This window comes from Oncorhynchus kisutch, unplaced genomic scaffold (genome assembly GCF_002021735.2).
Source record: "Oncorhynchus kisutch isolate 150728-3 unplaced genomic scaffold, Okis_V2 scaffold711, whole genome shotgun sequence".
NCBI lineage: Eukaryota > Metazoa > Chordata > Actinopteri > Salmoniformes > Salmonidae > Oncorhynchus > Oncorhynchus kisutch.
Genome location: NW_022262656.1, coordinates 116,088 through 131,891, shown reverse-complemented (window position 1 = coordinate 131,891; position 15,804 = coordinate 116,088). Strand labels below are relative to the sequence as shown.

Here is a 15,804-nt window from a genome sequence, read left to right as displayed (position 1 = left end):
ATTGGTGTTTAGCAGCATATACCCATGGGCCATCTCCTCATTGGTGTTTAGCAGCATATACCCATGTGGGTGATTGAAAGATGAAGTCTCCAGTCGTTGTAGTAATGCACCGTAAAGTTGGTTGCCAACCGCCATATAAAGTCCAAAGAAGTAAAAAATAAGCCTGAGGAAGGAGGAGAGATGATGAGAAAGGAACTCAGTTGACCTTTTTATCTGTGGATTAATTGTCGGGTAGAGGACCTTGTGCATTTAAGGTAAAATAACAACCCAATGTTTATATCCCAGGACAAATGAGCTAGCAACAGCTATCTAGTTAGCTAAATTGCCATACATCTTTAATGCTTTTCGACCTGTACCCAAATGAATATAATTGTCTCAGAGTTGGTTTTGATATTCCAACCTGCGTGTCCTGGTGGCGTCTGGTTTGGTCAGCATGTAAGGCCATTCTGGTTGAATTGTATTTTTTAGAAATCAATTTTCATTCAGATGTTTTAACATGAACCATGATCATCATGATTGAGATACAAAATATATATATTTGTTTTTAAATATTGGTTATTTTTTGGGGGGGATTTTGGAAATTCATTTTCATGTCAGGCGACCTTCATAAGGGGTCACGACCCCTAGTTTGGGAACCACTGGCATTAAACAAAACCTGTGTGTCCATGTATGCTGAAACTATCAGCCACCATTGTCGCAACCCCTATTACCAGCCTGTTCAACCTCTCTTTCATCTCGTCTGAGATCCCCAAGGATTGGAAAGCTGCCGCAGTCATCCCCCTCTTCAAAGGGGGAGACACCCTGGACCCAAACTTTTACAGACCCATATCCATCCTGCCCTGCCTATCTAAGGTCTTCGAAAGCCAAGTCAACAAACAGGTCACTGACCATCTCGAATCCCACCGTACCATCTCCGCTGTGCAATCTGGTTTCCGAGCCGGTCATGGGTGCACCTCAGCCACACTCAAGGTACTAAACGATATCATAACCGCCATCGATAAAAGACAGTACTGTGCAGCCGTCTTCATCGACCTTGCCAAGGCTTTCGACTCTGTCAATCACCATATTCTTATCGGCAGACTCAGTAGCCTCGGTTTTTCGGATGACTGCCTTGCCTGGTTCACCAATTACTTTGCAGACAGAGTTCAGTGTGTGAAATCGGAGGGCATGCTGTCCGGTCCTCTGGCAGTCTCTATGGGGGTGCCACAGGGTTCAATTCTCGGGCCGACTCTTTTCTCTGTGTATATCAATGATGTTGCTCTTGCTGCGGGCGATTCCCTGATCCACCTCTACGCAGACGACACCATTCTATATACTTTCGGCCCGTCTTTGGACACTGTGCTATCTAACCTCCAAACAAGCTTCAATGCCATACAACACTCCTTCCGTGGCCTCCAACTGCTCTTAAACGCTAGTAAAACCAAATGCATGCTTTTCAACCGGTCGCTGCCTGCACCCGCATGCCCGACTAGCATCACCACCCTGGATGGTTCCGACCTAGAATATGTGGACGTCTATAAGTACCTAGGTGTCTGGCTAGACTGCAAACTCTCCTTCCAGACTCATATCAAACATCTCCAATCGAAAATCAAATCAAGAGTCGGCTTTCTATTCCGCAACAAAGCCTCCTTCACTCACGCCGCCAAGCTTACCCTAGTAAAACTGACTATCCTACCGATCCTCGACTTCGGCGATGTCATCTACAAAATGGCTTCCAACACTCTACTCAGCAAACTGGATGCAGTCTATCACAGTGCCATCCGTTTTGTCACTAAAGCACCTTATACCACCCACCACTGCGACTTGTATGCTCTAGTCGGCTGGCCCTCGCTACATATTCGTCGCCAGACCCACTGGCTCCAGGTCATCTACAAGTCCATGCTAGGTAAAGCTCCGCCTTATCTCAGCTCACTGGTCACGATGGCAACACCCATCCGTAGCACGCGCTCCAGCAGGTGTATCTCACTGATCATCCCTAAAGCCAACACCTCATTTGGCCGCCTTTCGTTCCAGTACTCTGCTGCCTGTGACTGGAACGAATTGCAAAAATCGCTGAAGTTGGAGACTTTTATCTCCCTCACCAACTTCAAACATCAGCTATCTGAGCAGCTAACCGATCGCTGCAGCTGTACATAGTCTATTGGTAAATAGCCCACCCTTTTCACCTACCTCATCCCCATACTGTTTTTATTTATTTACTTTTCTGCTCTTTTGCACACCAATATCTCTACCTGTACATGACCATCTGATCATTCATCACTCCAGTGTTAATCTGCAAAATTGTAATTATTTGCCTACCTCCTCATGCCTTTTGCACACATTGTATATAGACCCCCCCTTTGTTTTCTACTGTGTTATTGACTTGTTAATTGTTTACTCCATGTGTAACTCTTTGTGGTATGCTCACACTGCTATGCTTTATCTTGGCCAGGTCGCAGTTGCAAATGAGAACTTGTTCTCAACTAGCCTACCTGGTTAAATAAAGGTGAAATAAAATAAAATAAAAAATATGCTGATGATTCAACTATATACGTGTCAGCAACCACAGCTAATGAAGTCACTGAAACCCTTAACAAGGAGTTGCAGTCTGTTTTGGAATGTGTGGCCAGTAATAAACTGGTCCTGAACGTCTCTAAAACTATACTGAACAAAAACAAAAATAAAAGATCCCAGAAATAAAAGATCCCAGAAATGTTCCATATGCACAGAAAGCTTATTTCTCTCATTTTGTGCACAAGTTTGTTTACATTGTTGTTAGTGAGTATTTCTCCTTTGCCAAGATAACCCATCCACCTGACAGGTGTGGTATATCAAGAAGCTGATTAAAACAGCATGAGGTGCACCTTGTGCTGGGGACAATAAAAGGCCACTCTAAAATGGGAAGTTTAGTCACAAAACACAATGCCACAGATGTCTCAAGTTTTGAGGGAGCGTGCAATTGGCATGTTGATTTCAGGAATGTCCACTAGAGCTGTTGCTAGATAATTTAATTTGCATTTCTCTACTCTTTGCCGCCTCCAATGTCGTTTTGGAGAATTTGGCAGTACATCCAACCGGCCAACCAACCATCCAACCGCAGACCACGTGTAACCATGCCCTCATAGCAAATCCTGTAGGCTCCAGTTTTGTCTTATCTTGATTATTGTCGAGTCATGTGGTCAAGTGCGTCAAAGAAAGACCTAGTCAAGCTGCAGCTGGCCCAGAACAGAGCGGCACAACTTGCTCTTCATTGTAATCAGAGGGCTGATATTAATACCATGTATGCCATACTCTTGTCTTCCTTTATAAGAATTTTTTTTTTAAACGAAATTGTTTGCAAAATCAACTTACACACAGCTCTAGGGTTGCACTGACTAGGGTGGCACTGACTAGGGTTACACACAGCTCTAGGGTTGCACTGACTAGGGTGGCACTGACTAGGGTTACACACAGCTCTAGGGTTGCACTGACTAGGGTGGCACTGACTAGGGTTACACACAGCTCTAGGGTTGCACTGACTAGGGTGGCACTGACTAGGGTTACACACAGCTCTAGGGTTGCACTGACTAGGGTTGCACTGACTAGGGTGGCACTGACTAGGGTTACACACAGCTCTAGGGTTGCACTGACTAGGGTTACACACAGTTCTAGGGTTACACACAGCTCTAGGGTGGCACTGACTAGGGTGGCACTGACTAGGGTGGCACTGACTAGGGTTACACACAGCTCTAGGGTTACACACAGCTCTAGGGTTACACACAGCTCTAGGGTTACACACAGCTCTAGGGTTACTCACAGCTCTAGGGTTACACTGACTAGGGTTACACACAGCTCTAGGGTTACACTGACTAGGGTTACACACAGCTCTAGGGTTACTCACAGCTCTAGGGTTACTCACAGCTCTAGGGTTACTCACAGCTCTAGGGTTACACACAGCTCTAGGGTTACTCACAGCTCTAGGGTTACACACAGCTCTAGGGTTACACACAGCTCTAGGGTTACACACAGCTCTAGGGTTGCACTGACTAGGGTTACACACAGATCTAGGGTTACACACAGCTCTAGGGTTGCACTGACTAGGGTTGCACTGACTAGGGTGGCACTGACTAGGGTTACACACAGCTCTAGGGTTGCACTGACTAGGGTTACACACAGCTCTAGGGTTACACACAGCTCTAGGGTTGCACTGACTAGGGTTACACACAGATCTAGGGTTACACACAGCTCTAGGGTTGCACTGACTAGGGTTGCACTGACTAGGGTGGCACTGACTAGGGTTACACACAGCTCTAGGGTTGCACTGACTAGGGTGGCACTGACTAGGGTTACACACAGCTCTAGGGTTACACACAGCTCTAGGGTTACACACAGCTCTAGGGTTACACACAGCTCTAGGGTTACTCACAGCTCTAGGGTTACACTGACTAGGGTTACACACAGCTCTAGGGTTACACTGACTAGGGTTACACACAGCTCTAGGGTTACTCACAGCTCTAGGGTTACTCACAGCTCTAGGGTTACTCACAGCTCTAGGGTTACACACAGCTCTAGGGTTACTCACAGCTCTAGGGTTACACACAGCTCTAGGGTTACACACAGCTCTAGGGTTACACACAGCTCTAGGGTTGCACTGACTAGGGTTACACACAGATCTAGGGTTACACACAGCTCTAGGGTTGCACTGACTAGGGGGGCACTGACTAGGGTTACACACAGCTCTAGGGTTGCACTGACTAGGGTTACACACAGATCTAGGGTTACACACAGCTCTAGGGTTACACACAGCTCTAGGGTTACACACAGCTCTAGGGTTACACACAGCTCTAGGGTTGCACTGACTAGGGGGGCACTGACTAGGGTTACACACAGCTCTAGGGTTACACACAGCTCTAGGGTTACACACAGCTCTAGGGTTGCACTGACTAGGGGGGCACTGACTAGGGTTACACACAGCTCTAGGGTTGCACTGACTAGGGTTACACACAGATCTAGGGTTACACACAGCTCTAGGGTTACACTGACTAGGGTTACACACAGCTCTAGGGTTGCACACAGCTCTAGGGTTGCACACAGCTCTAGGGTTGCACACAGCTCTAGGGTTACACACAGCTCTAGGGTTACACACAGCTCTAGGGTTACACACAGCTCTAGGGTTACACACAGCTCTAGGGTTACACACAGCTCTAGGGTTACACACAGCTCTAGGGTTGCACATTTTGGGGAATATTCAGAGGTGGAAACATTCCATTCCATTATAACAGAAATATTTGCACATTTATATTAATTCCATTTCAATGTAGATGTTTTTTGCATTGGATATATTTACCATATCATATGGAGACAGAAACATAGACCTTAACATTAGTAGACATAATTTCAAAATATGAAATCTTTCCAATAGAAATACTTAAAAAAACAAACATTTGTTACGAATTGAAATTTAATTAAATGAGTTGACTCTTCAGATGGGATGATTTCACTGAACAACAAAATAAAGGGAATATTGAATGATCCATCACATCGCCCAAAAACATTTTCAACATACATCTGTAAAATGATAGTCTAGGAACTAAAGCTTTGGTTATCTTCCTCTCAGTCTTCCATGTCTTCTCCCTGGACCTCCTCAATGTCCACCTCTTGAACATCAGACTCTGAGGCCTCATCTTCACTGTCACTTTCCAACCTTGTTGAGGATGGCTAGTTGTCAGGCTCTAAAAGCCTGACATTTTCCCGGCTGGCCACCAAGTTTTCAACCCTTGTATTGGTCAGCCTGTTGCGTGCTTTGATGTGTGTGTTCCCAAACAAGGACCAGTTGCGCTCTGAGGCGGCTGATGTTGGTGGGATTTGGAGGATGATGGAAGCAACAGGGGAAGAGCCTCAGATCCACAAAGTCCCTTCCACCAGGTGGCTGAAGAGATATGTTGGCATGACTGCCATATTGCATCTCCATCCCAAAGCCCTTGCTTGGTTGTGTACTTCTCCCGACTGCCAATAACCTTGCCCTCATCCAGGACAAGGTGGTGAGACACAGTAGTGATCACACCATAGGCCTTGTTGATCTCTGCACCAGACAGGATGCTCTTGCCAGCATACTTGGGGTCCAACATGTACGCTGCGGTGTGGTTGGGCTTCAGGCAGAAGTCTTCACGCTTTTTGATGTATTTCAGAACTGCAGTTTCCTCTGCTTGGAGCAACAGTGAAGTGGGCAGGATGGACTTCTTTTAAATCAAATCAAATCTTATTGGTTACATACACATGGTTATCAAATGTTATTGGTCACATGGTTATCAGATGTTATTGGTCACATGGTTATCAAATGTTATTGGTCACATGGTTATCATATGTTATTGGTCACATGGTTATCATATGTTATTGGTCACATGGTTATCAGATGTTATTGGTTACATGGTTAGCAGATGTTATTGGTCACATGGTTAGCAGATGTTATTGGTCACATGGTTAGCAGATGTTATTGGTCACATGGTTAGCAGATGTTATTGGTCACATGGTTAGCAGATGTTATTGGTCACATGGTTAGCAGATGTTATTGGTCACATGGTTATCAGATGTTATTGGTCACATGGTTATCAGATGTTATTGGTTACATGGTTATCAGATGTTATTGGTCACATGGTTATCAGATGTTATTGGTCACATGGTTAGCAGATGTTATTGGTCACATGGTTATCAGATGTTAATGGTCACATACACAGGGTTATCAGATGTTATTGGTCACATGGTTATCAGATGTTATTGGTCACATGGTTATCAGATGTTATTGGTCACATGGTTAGCAGATGTTATTGGTCACATGGTTAGCAGATGTTATTGGTCACATGGTTATCAGATGTTAATGGTCACATGGTTATCAGATGTTAATGGTTACATACACATGGTTATCAGATGTTATTTGTCACATACACATGGTTAGCAGATGTTAATGGTCACATACACATGGTTAGCAGATGTTATTGGTCACATGGTTAGCAGATGTTAATGGTCACATGGTTATCAGATGTTAATGGTCACATACACATGGTTATCAGATGTTATTGGTCACATGGTTAGCAGATGTTAATGGTCACATGGTTAGAATATGTTAATGGTCACATGGTTATCAGATGTTATTGGTCACATACACATGGTTATCAGATGTTATTGGTCACATACACATGGTTATCAGATGTTATTGGTCACATGGTTATCAGATGTTATTGGTCACATGGTTATCAGATGTTATTGGTCACATGGTTAGCAGATGTTATTGGTCACATGGTTATCAGATGTTATTGGTCACATGGTTAGCAGATGTTAATGGTTACATACACATGGTTAGCAGATGTTATTTGTCACATACACATGGTTAGCAGATGTTAATGGTCACACACATGGTTAACAGATGTTATTGGTCACATGGTTAGCAGATGTTAATGGTCACATGGTTAGCAGATGTTAATGATCATATACACATGGTTATCAGATGTTATTGGTCACATGGTTATCAGATGTTATTGGTTACATACACATGGTTAGCAGATGTTAATGGTCACATGGTTAGCAGATGTTAATGGTCACATGGTTATCAGATGTTATTGGTTACATACACATGGTTAGCAGATGTTAATGGTCACATGGTTATCAGATGTTATTGGTCACATACACATGGTTAGCAGATGTTATTGGTTACATACACATGGTTAGCAGATGTTAATGGTCACATACACATGGTTAGCAGATGTTAATGGTCACATACACATGGTTAGCAGATGTTATTGGTTACATACACATGGTTAGCAGATGTTATTTGTCACATGGTTATCAGATGTTAATGGTCACATCTACATGGTTATCAGATGTTATTGGTCACATGGTTAGCAGATGTTAATGGTCACATGGTTAGAATATGTTAATGGTCACATGGTTATCAGATGTTATTGGTCACATACACATGGTTATCAGATGTTATTGGTCACATACACATGGTTATCAGATGTTATTGGTCACATGGTTATCAGATGTTATTGGTCACATGGTTATCAGATGTTATTGGTCACATGGTTAGCAGATGTTATTGGTCACATGGTTATCAGATGTTATTGGTCACATGGTTAGCAGATGTTAATGGTTACATACACATGGTTAGCAGATGTTATTTGTCACATACACATGGTTAGCAGATGTTAATGGTCACACACATGGTTAACAGATGTTATTGGTCACATGGTTAGCAGATGTTAATGGTCACATGGTTAGCAGATGTTAATGATCATATACACATGGTTATCAGATGTTATTGGTCACATGGTTATCAGATGTTATTGGTTACATACACATGGTTAGCAGATGTTAATGGTCACATGGTTAGCAGATGTTAATGGTCACATGGTTATCAGATGTTATTGGTTACATACACATGGTTAGCAGATGTTAATGGTCACATGGTTATCAGATGTTATTGGTCACATACACATGGTTAGCAGATGTTATTGGTTACATACACATGGTTAGCAGATGTTAATGGTCACATACACATGGTTAGCAGATGTTAATGGTCACATACACATGGTTAGCAGATGTTATTGGTTACATACACATGGTTAGCAGATGTTATTTGTCACATACACATGGTTAGCAGATGTTATTGGTTACATACACATGGTTAGCAGATGTTATTGGTTACATACACATGGTTTGCAGATGTTAATGGTCACATACACATGGTTAGCAGATGTTATTGGTTACATACACATGGTTTGCAGATGTTAATGGTCACATACACATGGTTAGCAGATGTTAATGCGAGTGTAGCGAAATGCTTGTGCTTCTAGTTCCGACAATGCAGTAATAACCAACAAGTAATCTAACTAACAATTCCAAAACTACTGTCTTACACTTGTGTGTATAAGGGGATAAAGAATATGTACATAAAGATATATGAATGAGTGATGGTACAGAGCGGTATAGGCAAGATACAGTAGATGGTATTGAGTACAGTATATACATATGAGATGAGTATGTAAACAAAGTGGCATAGTTAAAGTGGCTAGTGATACATGTATTACATAAAGATGCAGTAGATGATATAGAGTACAGTATATACATATACATATGAGATGAATAATGTAGGGTATGTAAACATTATATTAGGTAGCATTGTTTAAAGTGGCTAGTGATATATTTTACTTCATTTCCCATCAATTCCCATTATTAAAGTGGCTGGAGTTGAGTCAGTGTGTTGGCAGCAGCCACTCAATGTTAGTGGTGGCTGTTTAACAGTCTGATGGCCTTGAGATAGAAGCTGTTTTTCAGTCTTTCGGTCCCAGCTTTGATGCACCTGTACTGACCTCGCCTTCTGGATGATAGCGGGGTGAACAGGCAGTGGCTCGGGTGGTTGTTGTCCTTGATGATCTTTATGGCCTTCCTGTGACATCAGGTGGTGTAGGTGTCCTGGAGGGCAGGTAGTTTGCCCCCGGTGATGCGTTGTGCAGACCTCACTACCCTCTGGAGAGCCTTACGGTTGTGGGCGGAGCAGTTGCCGTACCAGGCGGTGATACAGCCCGACAGGATGCTCTCGATTGTGCATCTGTAGAAGTTTGTGAGTGCTTTTGGTGACAAGCCGAATTTCTTCAGCCTCCTGAGGTTGAAGAGGCGCTGCTGCGCCTTCTTCACGATGCTGTCTGTGTGGGTGGACCAATTCAGTTTGTCTGTGATGTGTACGCCGAGGAACTTAAAACTTACTACCCTCTCCACTACTGTTCCATCAATGTGGATAGGGGGGTGTTCCCTCTGCTGTTTCCTGAAGTCCACAATCATCTCCTTAGTTTTGTTGACGTTGAGTGTGAGGTTATTTTCCTGACACCACACTCCGAGGGCCCTCACCTCCTCCCCGTAGGCCGTCTCGTCGTTGTTGGTAATCAAGCCTACCACTGTTGTGTCGTCTGCAAACTTGATGATTGAGTTGGAGACGTGCGTGGCCACGCAGTCGTGGGTGAACAGGGAGTACAGGAGAGGGCTCAGAACGCACCCTTGTGGGGCCCCAGTGTTGAGGATCAGCGGGGTGGAGATGTTGTTGCCTACCCTCACCACCTGGGGGCGGCCCGTCAGGAAGTCCAGTACCCAGTTGCACAGGGCGGGGTCGAGACCCAGGGTCTCGAGCTTGATGACGAGCTTGGAGGGCACTATGGTGTTAAATGCAGAGCCTTAGTCGATGAACAGCATTCTCACATAGGTATTCCTCTTGTCCAGATGGGTTAGGGCAGTGTGACCTATTTGGGCGGTAAGCAAATTGGAGTGGGTCTAGGGTGTCAGGTAGGGTGGAGGTGATATGGTCCTTGACTAGTCTCTCAAAGCACTTCATGATGACGGAAGTGAGTGCTGGGGCGGTAGTCATTTAGCTCAGTTACCTTAGCTTTCTTGGGAACAGGAACAATGGTGGCCCTCTTGAAGCATGTGGGAACAACAGACTGGGTTAGGGATTGATTGAATATGTCCGTAAACACACCAGCCAGCTGGTCTGCGCATGCTCTGAGGGCGCGGCTGGGGATGCCGTCTGGGCCTGCAGCCTTGCGAGGGTTGACACGTTTAAATGTTTTCCTCACGTTGGCTGTAGTGAAGGAGAGTCCGCATGTTTTGGTTGCGGGCCGTGTCAGTGGCACTGTATTGTCCTCAAAGCGGGCAAAAAAGTTATTTAGTCTGTCTGGGAGCAAGACATCCTGGTCCGTGACGGGGCTGGTTTTCTTTTTGTAATCCGTGATTGACTGTAGACCCTGCCACATACCTCTTGTGTCTGAGCCGTTGATTTGAGATTCTACTTTGTCTCTATACTGCCGCTTAGCTTGTTTGATTGCCTTGCGGAGGGAATAGCTACACTGTTTGTATTCGGTCATGTTTCCGGTCACCTTGCCTGATTAAAAGCAGTGGTTCGCGCTTTCAGTTTCACGCGAATGCTGCCAACAATCCACGGTTTCTGGTTTGGGAATGTTTTAATCGTTGCTATGGGAACGACATCTTCAACGCATGTTCTAATGAACCTGCTCACCGAATCAGCGTATTCGTCAATGTTGTTGTTTGATGCAATACGAAACATATCCCAGTCCACGTGATGGAAGCAGTCTTGGAGTGTGGAATCAGATTGGTCGGACCAGCGTTGAACAGACCTGAGCGCGGGAGCTTCTTGTTTTAGTTTCTGTCTGTAGGCAGGGATCAACAAAATGGAGTCGTGGTCAGCTTTTCCGAAAGGAGAGCGGGGCAGGGCCTTATATGCGTTGCGGAAGTTAGAATAGCAATGATCCAAGGTTCTTCCAGCCCTGGTAGCGCAATCGATATGCTGATACAATTTAGGGGGTCTTGTTTTCAGATTAGCCTTGTTAAAATCCCCAGCTACAATGAATGCAGCCTCAGGATATATGGATTCAAGTTTGCAAAGAGTCAAATGAAGTTCGTTCAGAGCCATCGATGTGTCTGCTTGGGGGGGAATAGATACGGCTGTGATTATAATCGAAGAGAATTCCCTTGCTGCTATCCCTTTACATCTGCAAGCAGAGTCTGAACATCAGACAGGATGGCATTGTCTCAGTCAATCCGTGCAATGGCTACTGCTATAGGTTTCAGGAGTTTCAGGCTGCTTGGGTTTCTTGGGGAGCAGATTCAATGCATGAGCAGTACAGCGGATGGGTGTGATGTGAGGGTAGGACTCCACTTTAGACCAAGCAGCCTTCATGTTCGCAGCATTGTCTGTCACCAGTGCAAATACCTTCTGTGGTCCAAGGTCATTGATGACTGCCTTCAGCTCATCTGCAATGTAGAGACCAGTGTGTCTGTTGTCCCTTGTGTCTGTGCTCTTGTAGAATACTGGTTGAGGGGTGGAGATGATGTAGTTAAATTATTCCTTGTCCACGAACATTCGCCCACCAATCAGAGATGATTGTAATAGTCTGCTTTCCCTATGATTTGCTTGACCTTCACTTGAACTCTGTTGAACTCTGCATCCAGCAATGAGTACATAATGCATGTCTGGTTGGAGGGGTGTATACTGGGAGAAGAACACTCAGAAATTTCTTCCAATACACATTGCCTGTGAGCACCAGAGGTGAACCATACACAGCTCGAGCAAGACATTCATCAACATTTCTCTGACTACGTTCCTCCATTGAGTCAAAAACACTTCTGATTCCAGGAGGACCATGAGCTGTTTCTATCGATAAGGTGTCTGATTCATCCTTTACACCTCAAACAGAAGTAGAGGGACTTTTGTCAGAGGTTGCTTGTTGTGAGCGTTGAGGGAACTTTATGCACTTGGCCAGATGACTCTGCAACTTTGTTGCGTTCTTCACATATGATTTGGCACATTATTTGCGAATGTACACAGCTTTTCCTTCTACATTAGCTGCAGGGAAATGTCTCCACCAAATACAATTCCATGTGCAGATAAATAGTTAAGCAGTTAGATTAAACAACTCCTTTGTAAGATACAATTTAAAAAAATTAAACATGTATGGAAACAGGTGAATTAACACTCCTCAGTTAGCAGGCTCAAGCAAAAATCAGGTATGTCATATAAAATATATTCACCTCACCCAGTATTGTAATCAAAACTTACCTGAAAGCATGTAGTCCTTGGCTCAGACAGTGTAGTAGTGTGGGTTCATTAGCATCTCATTAGTGTGTAAGATCTTGAGGATCAGCTGTACATGTGATGGAAGAATGCACTTTGCATGCGGAGGGTTGCAATTCCATTGAATTGGGGATAGTTTAACCAAAATATGTTGGAAGACCTAGAATTGCCTGATGTGTATCCCACAAAAAGGTTCACTGTTAACTTTTTTGATGAAGTTAAGCAAAATTCCCCAAATTCCGGGGATCAACTTCCCATGGATAACTTCCATAAAAATTCAGGATATTTACCAGAACATTCTGACCCTTTCCAACCCTAGCTCTGACATACACACTTACCCCACCAGACATACCACCAGGGGTCTTTTCACAGTCCCCAAATCCAGAACAAATTCAACAAAGCGTAGAGTATTATATAGAGCCCTTATTGCATGGAACTTCCTTCCATCTCATATGGCTCAAACGAACAACAAACATTATTTCAAAAAACAGATAAGCAACATCTCACGACCCAACATCTCTCCCCTATTTAACCTAGATATTTTATGTATGTAGGCTGTGTGTGCTGTTTATACATTCACAAAAAATATAAACACAACATGATTTTACTGAGGTACAGTCAATGTAATTAAATCCATTAGGCCCTAATCTGGATTTCACATGACTGGGAATACAGACATGCATCTGTGGGTCACAGATGGGGTTTTTTAAAGTAGGGGTATGGATCAGAAAACCAGTCAGTATCTGGTGTGACCACCATTTGCCTCATGCAGCGCGACGTCTCCTTCTCATAGAGTTGATCCGGCTGTTGATTCTGGCCTGTGGAATGTTGTCCCACTCCTCTTCAATGGCTGCGCGAAGTTGCTGGATATTGGTGGGAACTGTAACATTCTGTCCTACACGTCGATCCAGAGCATCACGAACATGCTCAATGGATGACATGTCTTGTGAGTTTGCAGTTCATGGAATAACTGGGACATTTTCAGCTTCCAGGAAGTGTACAGATCCTTGCGACACAGGACCGTGTATTATCATGCTGAAACATGAGGTGATGGTGGCGGAGGAATGGCACGACAATGGGACTCAGGATCTTGTCACGGTATCTCTGTGCATTCAAATTGCCACTGATAAAATTCAATTGTGTTCATGTCCGTAGCTTATGCCGGCCAAAACCATAACCCCAAGTTCTCTGAAACAATGTTGAAAAACATTTATGGTAGAGAAATGAACATTCAATCAGTGGACATTCCTGCAGTCAGCATGCCAATTGCACACTCCCTAAAAAATGTTGACATCTGTGGCATTGTGTTGTGTGAAAAAAACGCACATTTCAGAGTGGCCTTGTATGGTCCCCAGCACAAGTAGCATCTGTGTAATGATCAGGCTTTTTAATCAGCTTCTTGATATTCCACACCTGTCAGGTGGATTATCTTGGCAAAGGAGAAATGCTCACAATCAGGGATGTCAACGAATTTGTGCATAAAATTGGACAGAACGAAGCCTTTTGTGCTTATGGAAAATTTGCGGGATCTTTTATTTCAGCTCATGAAACATGGGGGCCAATTTATTTTTGTTCAGTATTTTTTTGTTCAGTGTAGTTCTGTCCTTGAGCTCTTCTTGTTTATTAATGTTCTTATGTCATGTTTTGTGTGGACCCCAGGAAGAGAACCTGCTGCTTTCACAACAGCTAATGGGCATCCTAATAAAATAACAAAAATATCCTTTCTCTCCTCTCAGTCTGGTCTCTCTGGATGAAGAGAAGCCATCAGAATCAGCCTCTGGTACGTACTGACCCCTACTGACACCTACTGACCCCTACTGGGTTAGTTATGCTATAACATTACATTATATACTGACCCCTACTGACCTGGGCTAGATATACTATAACATTACATTATATACTGACCCCTACTGACCTGGGCTAGATATACTATAACATTACATTATATACTGACCCCTACTGGGCTAGATTGACTATAACATTACATTATATACTGACCCCTACTGGGCTAGATATACTATAATATTACATTATATACTGACCCCTACTGGGCTAGATATACTATAACATTACATTATATACTGACCCCTACTGACCCCTACTGGGTTATCTATACTATAACATTACATTATATAGTGACCCCTACTGACCCCTACTGGGCTAGATATACTATAACATGACATTATATACTGACCCCTACTGACCCCTACTGGGCTAGATATACTATAACATTACATTATATACTGACCCCTACTGACCCCTACTGGGCTAGATATACTATAACATTACATTATATACTGACCCCTACTGACCCCTACTGGGTTATATATACTATAACATTACATTATATACTGACCCCTACTGACCTGGGCTAGATATACTATAACATTACATTATATACTGACCCCTACTGACCCCTACGGGGCTAGATATACTATAACATTACATTATATACTGACCCCTACTGGGCTAGATATACTATAACATTACATTATATACTGACCCCTACTGGGCTAGATATACTATAACATTACATTATATACTGACCCCTACTGGGTTAGATATACTATAACATTACATTATATACTGACCCCTACTGACCCCTACGGGGCTAGATATACTATAACATTACATTATATACTGACCCCTACTGACCCCTACTGGGCTAGATATACTATAACATTACATTATATACTGACCCCTACTGACCCCTACTGGGCTAGATATACTATAACATTACATTATATACTGACCCCTACTGACCTGGGCTAGATATACTATAACATTACATTATATACTGACCCCTACTGACCCCTACTGGGCTAGATATACTATAACATTAAATTATATACTTTCCTTACTGACCCCTACTGGGCTAGATATACTATAACATTACATTATATACTGACCCCTACTGACCCCTACTGGGCTAGATATACTATAACATTACATTATATACTGACCCCTACTGGCCCCTACTGGGCTAGATATACTATAACATTACATTATATACTGACCCCTACTGGGCTAGATATACTATGACATTACATTATATACTGACCCCTACTGGCCCCTACTGGGCTAGATATACTATAACATTACATTATATAGTGACCCCTACTGGGTTAGATATACTATAACATTACATTATATACTGACCCCTACTGACCCCTACTGGGCTAGATATACTATAACATTACATTATATACTGA

The 15,804-nt window shown here is 43.3% G+C and overlaps 1 protein-coding gene across 6 annotated transcripts in view; it reads left to right on the top strand.

The window, feature by feature from the left end:
- ical1 (islet cell autoantigen 1-like) overlaps window positions 1–15,804 on the top strand; it is a 90,313-nt gene that overhangs the window by 45,360 nt on the left and 29,149 nt on the right. For all 6 annotated transcript variants that reach the window (XM_031815945.1, XM_031815947.1, XM_031815946.1 and 3 more), the window contains exon 10: window positions 14,329–14,372. In XM_031815945.1, coding sequence (XP_031671805.1) covers window positions 14,329–14,372 — 44 coding nt within the window. The remainder of the gene's footprint in view (window positions 1–14,328; window positions 14,373–15,804) is intronic.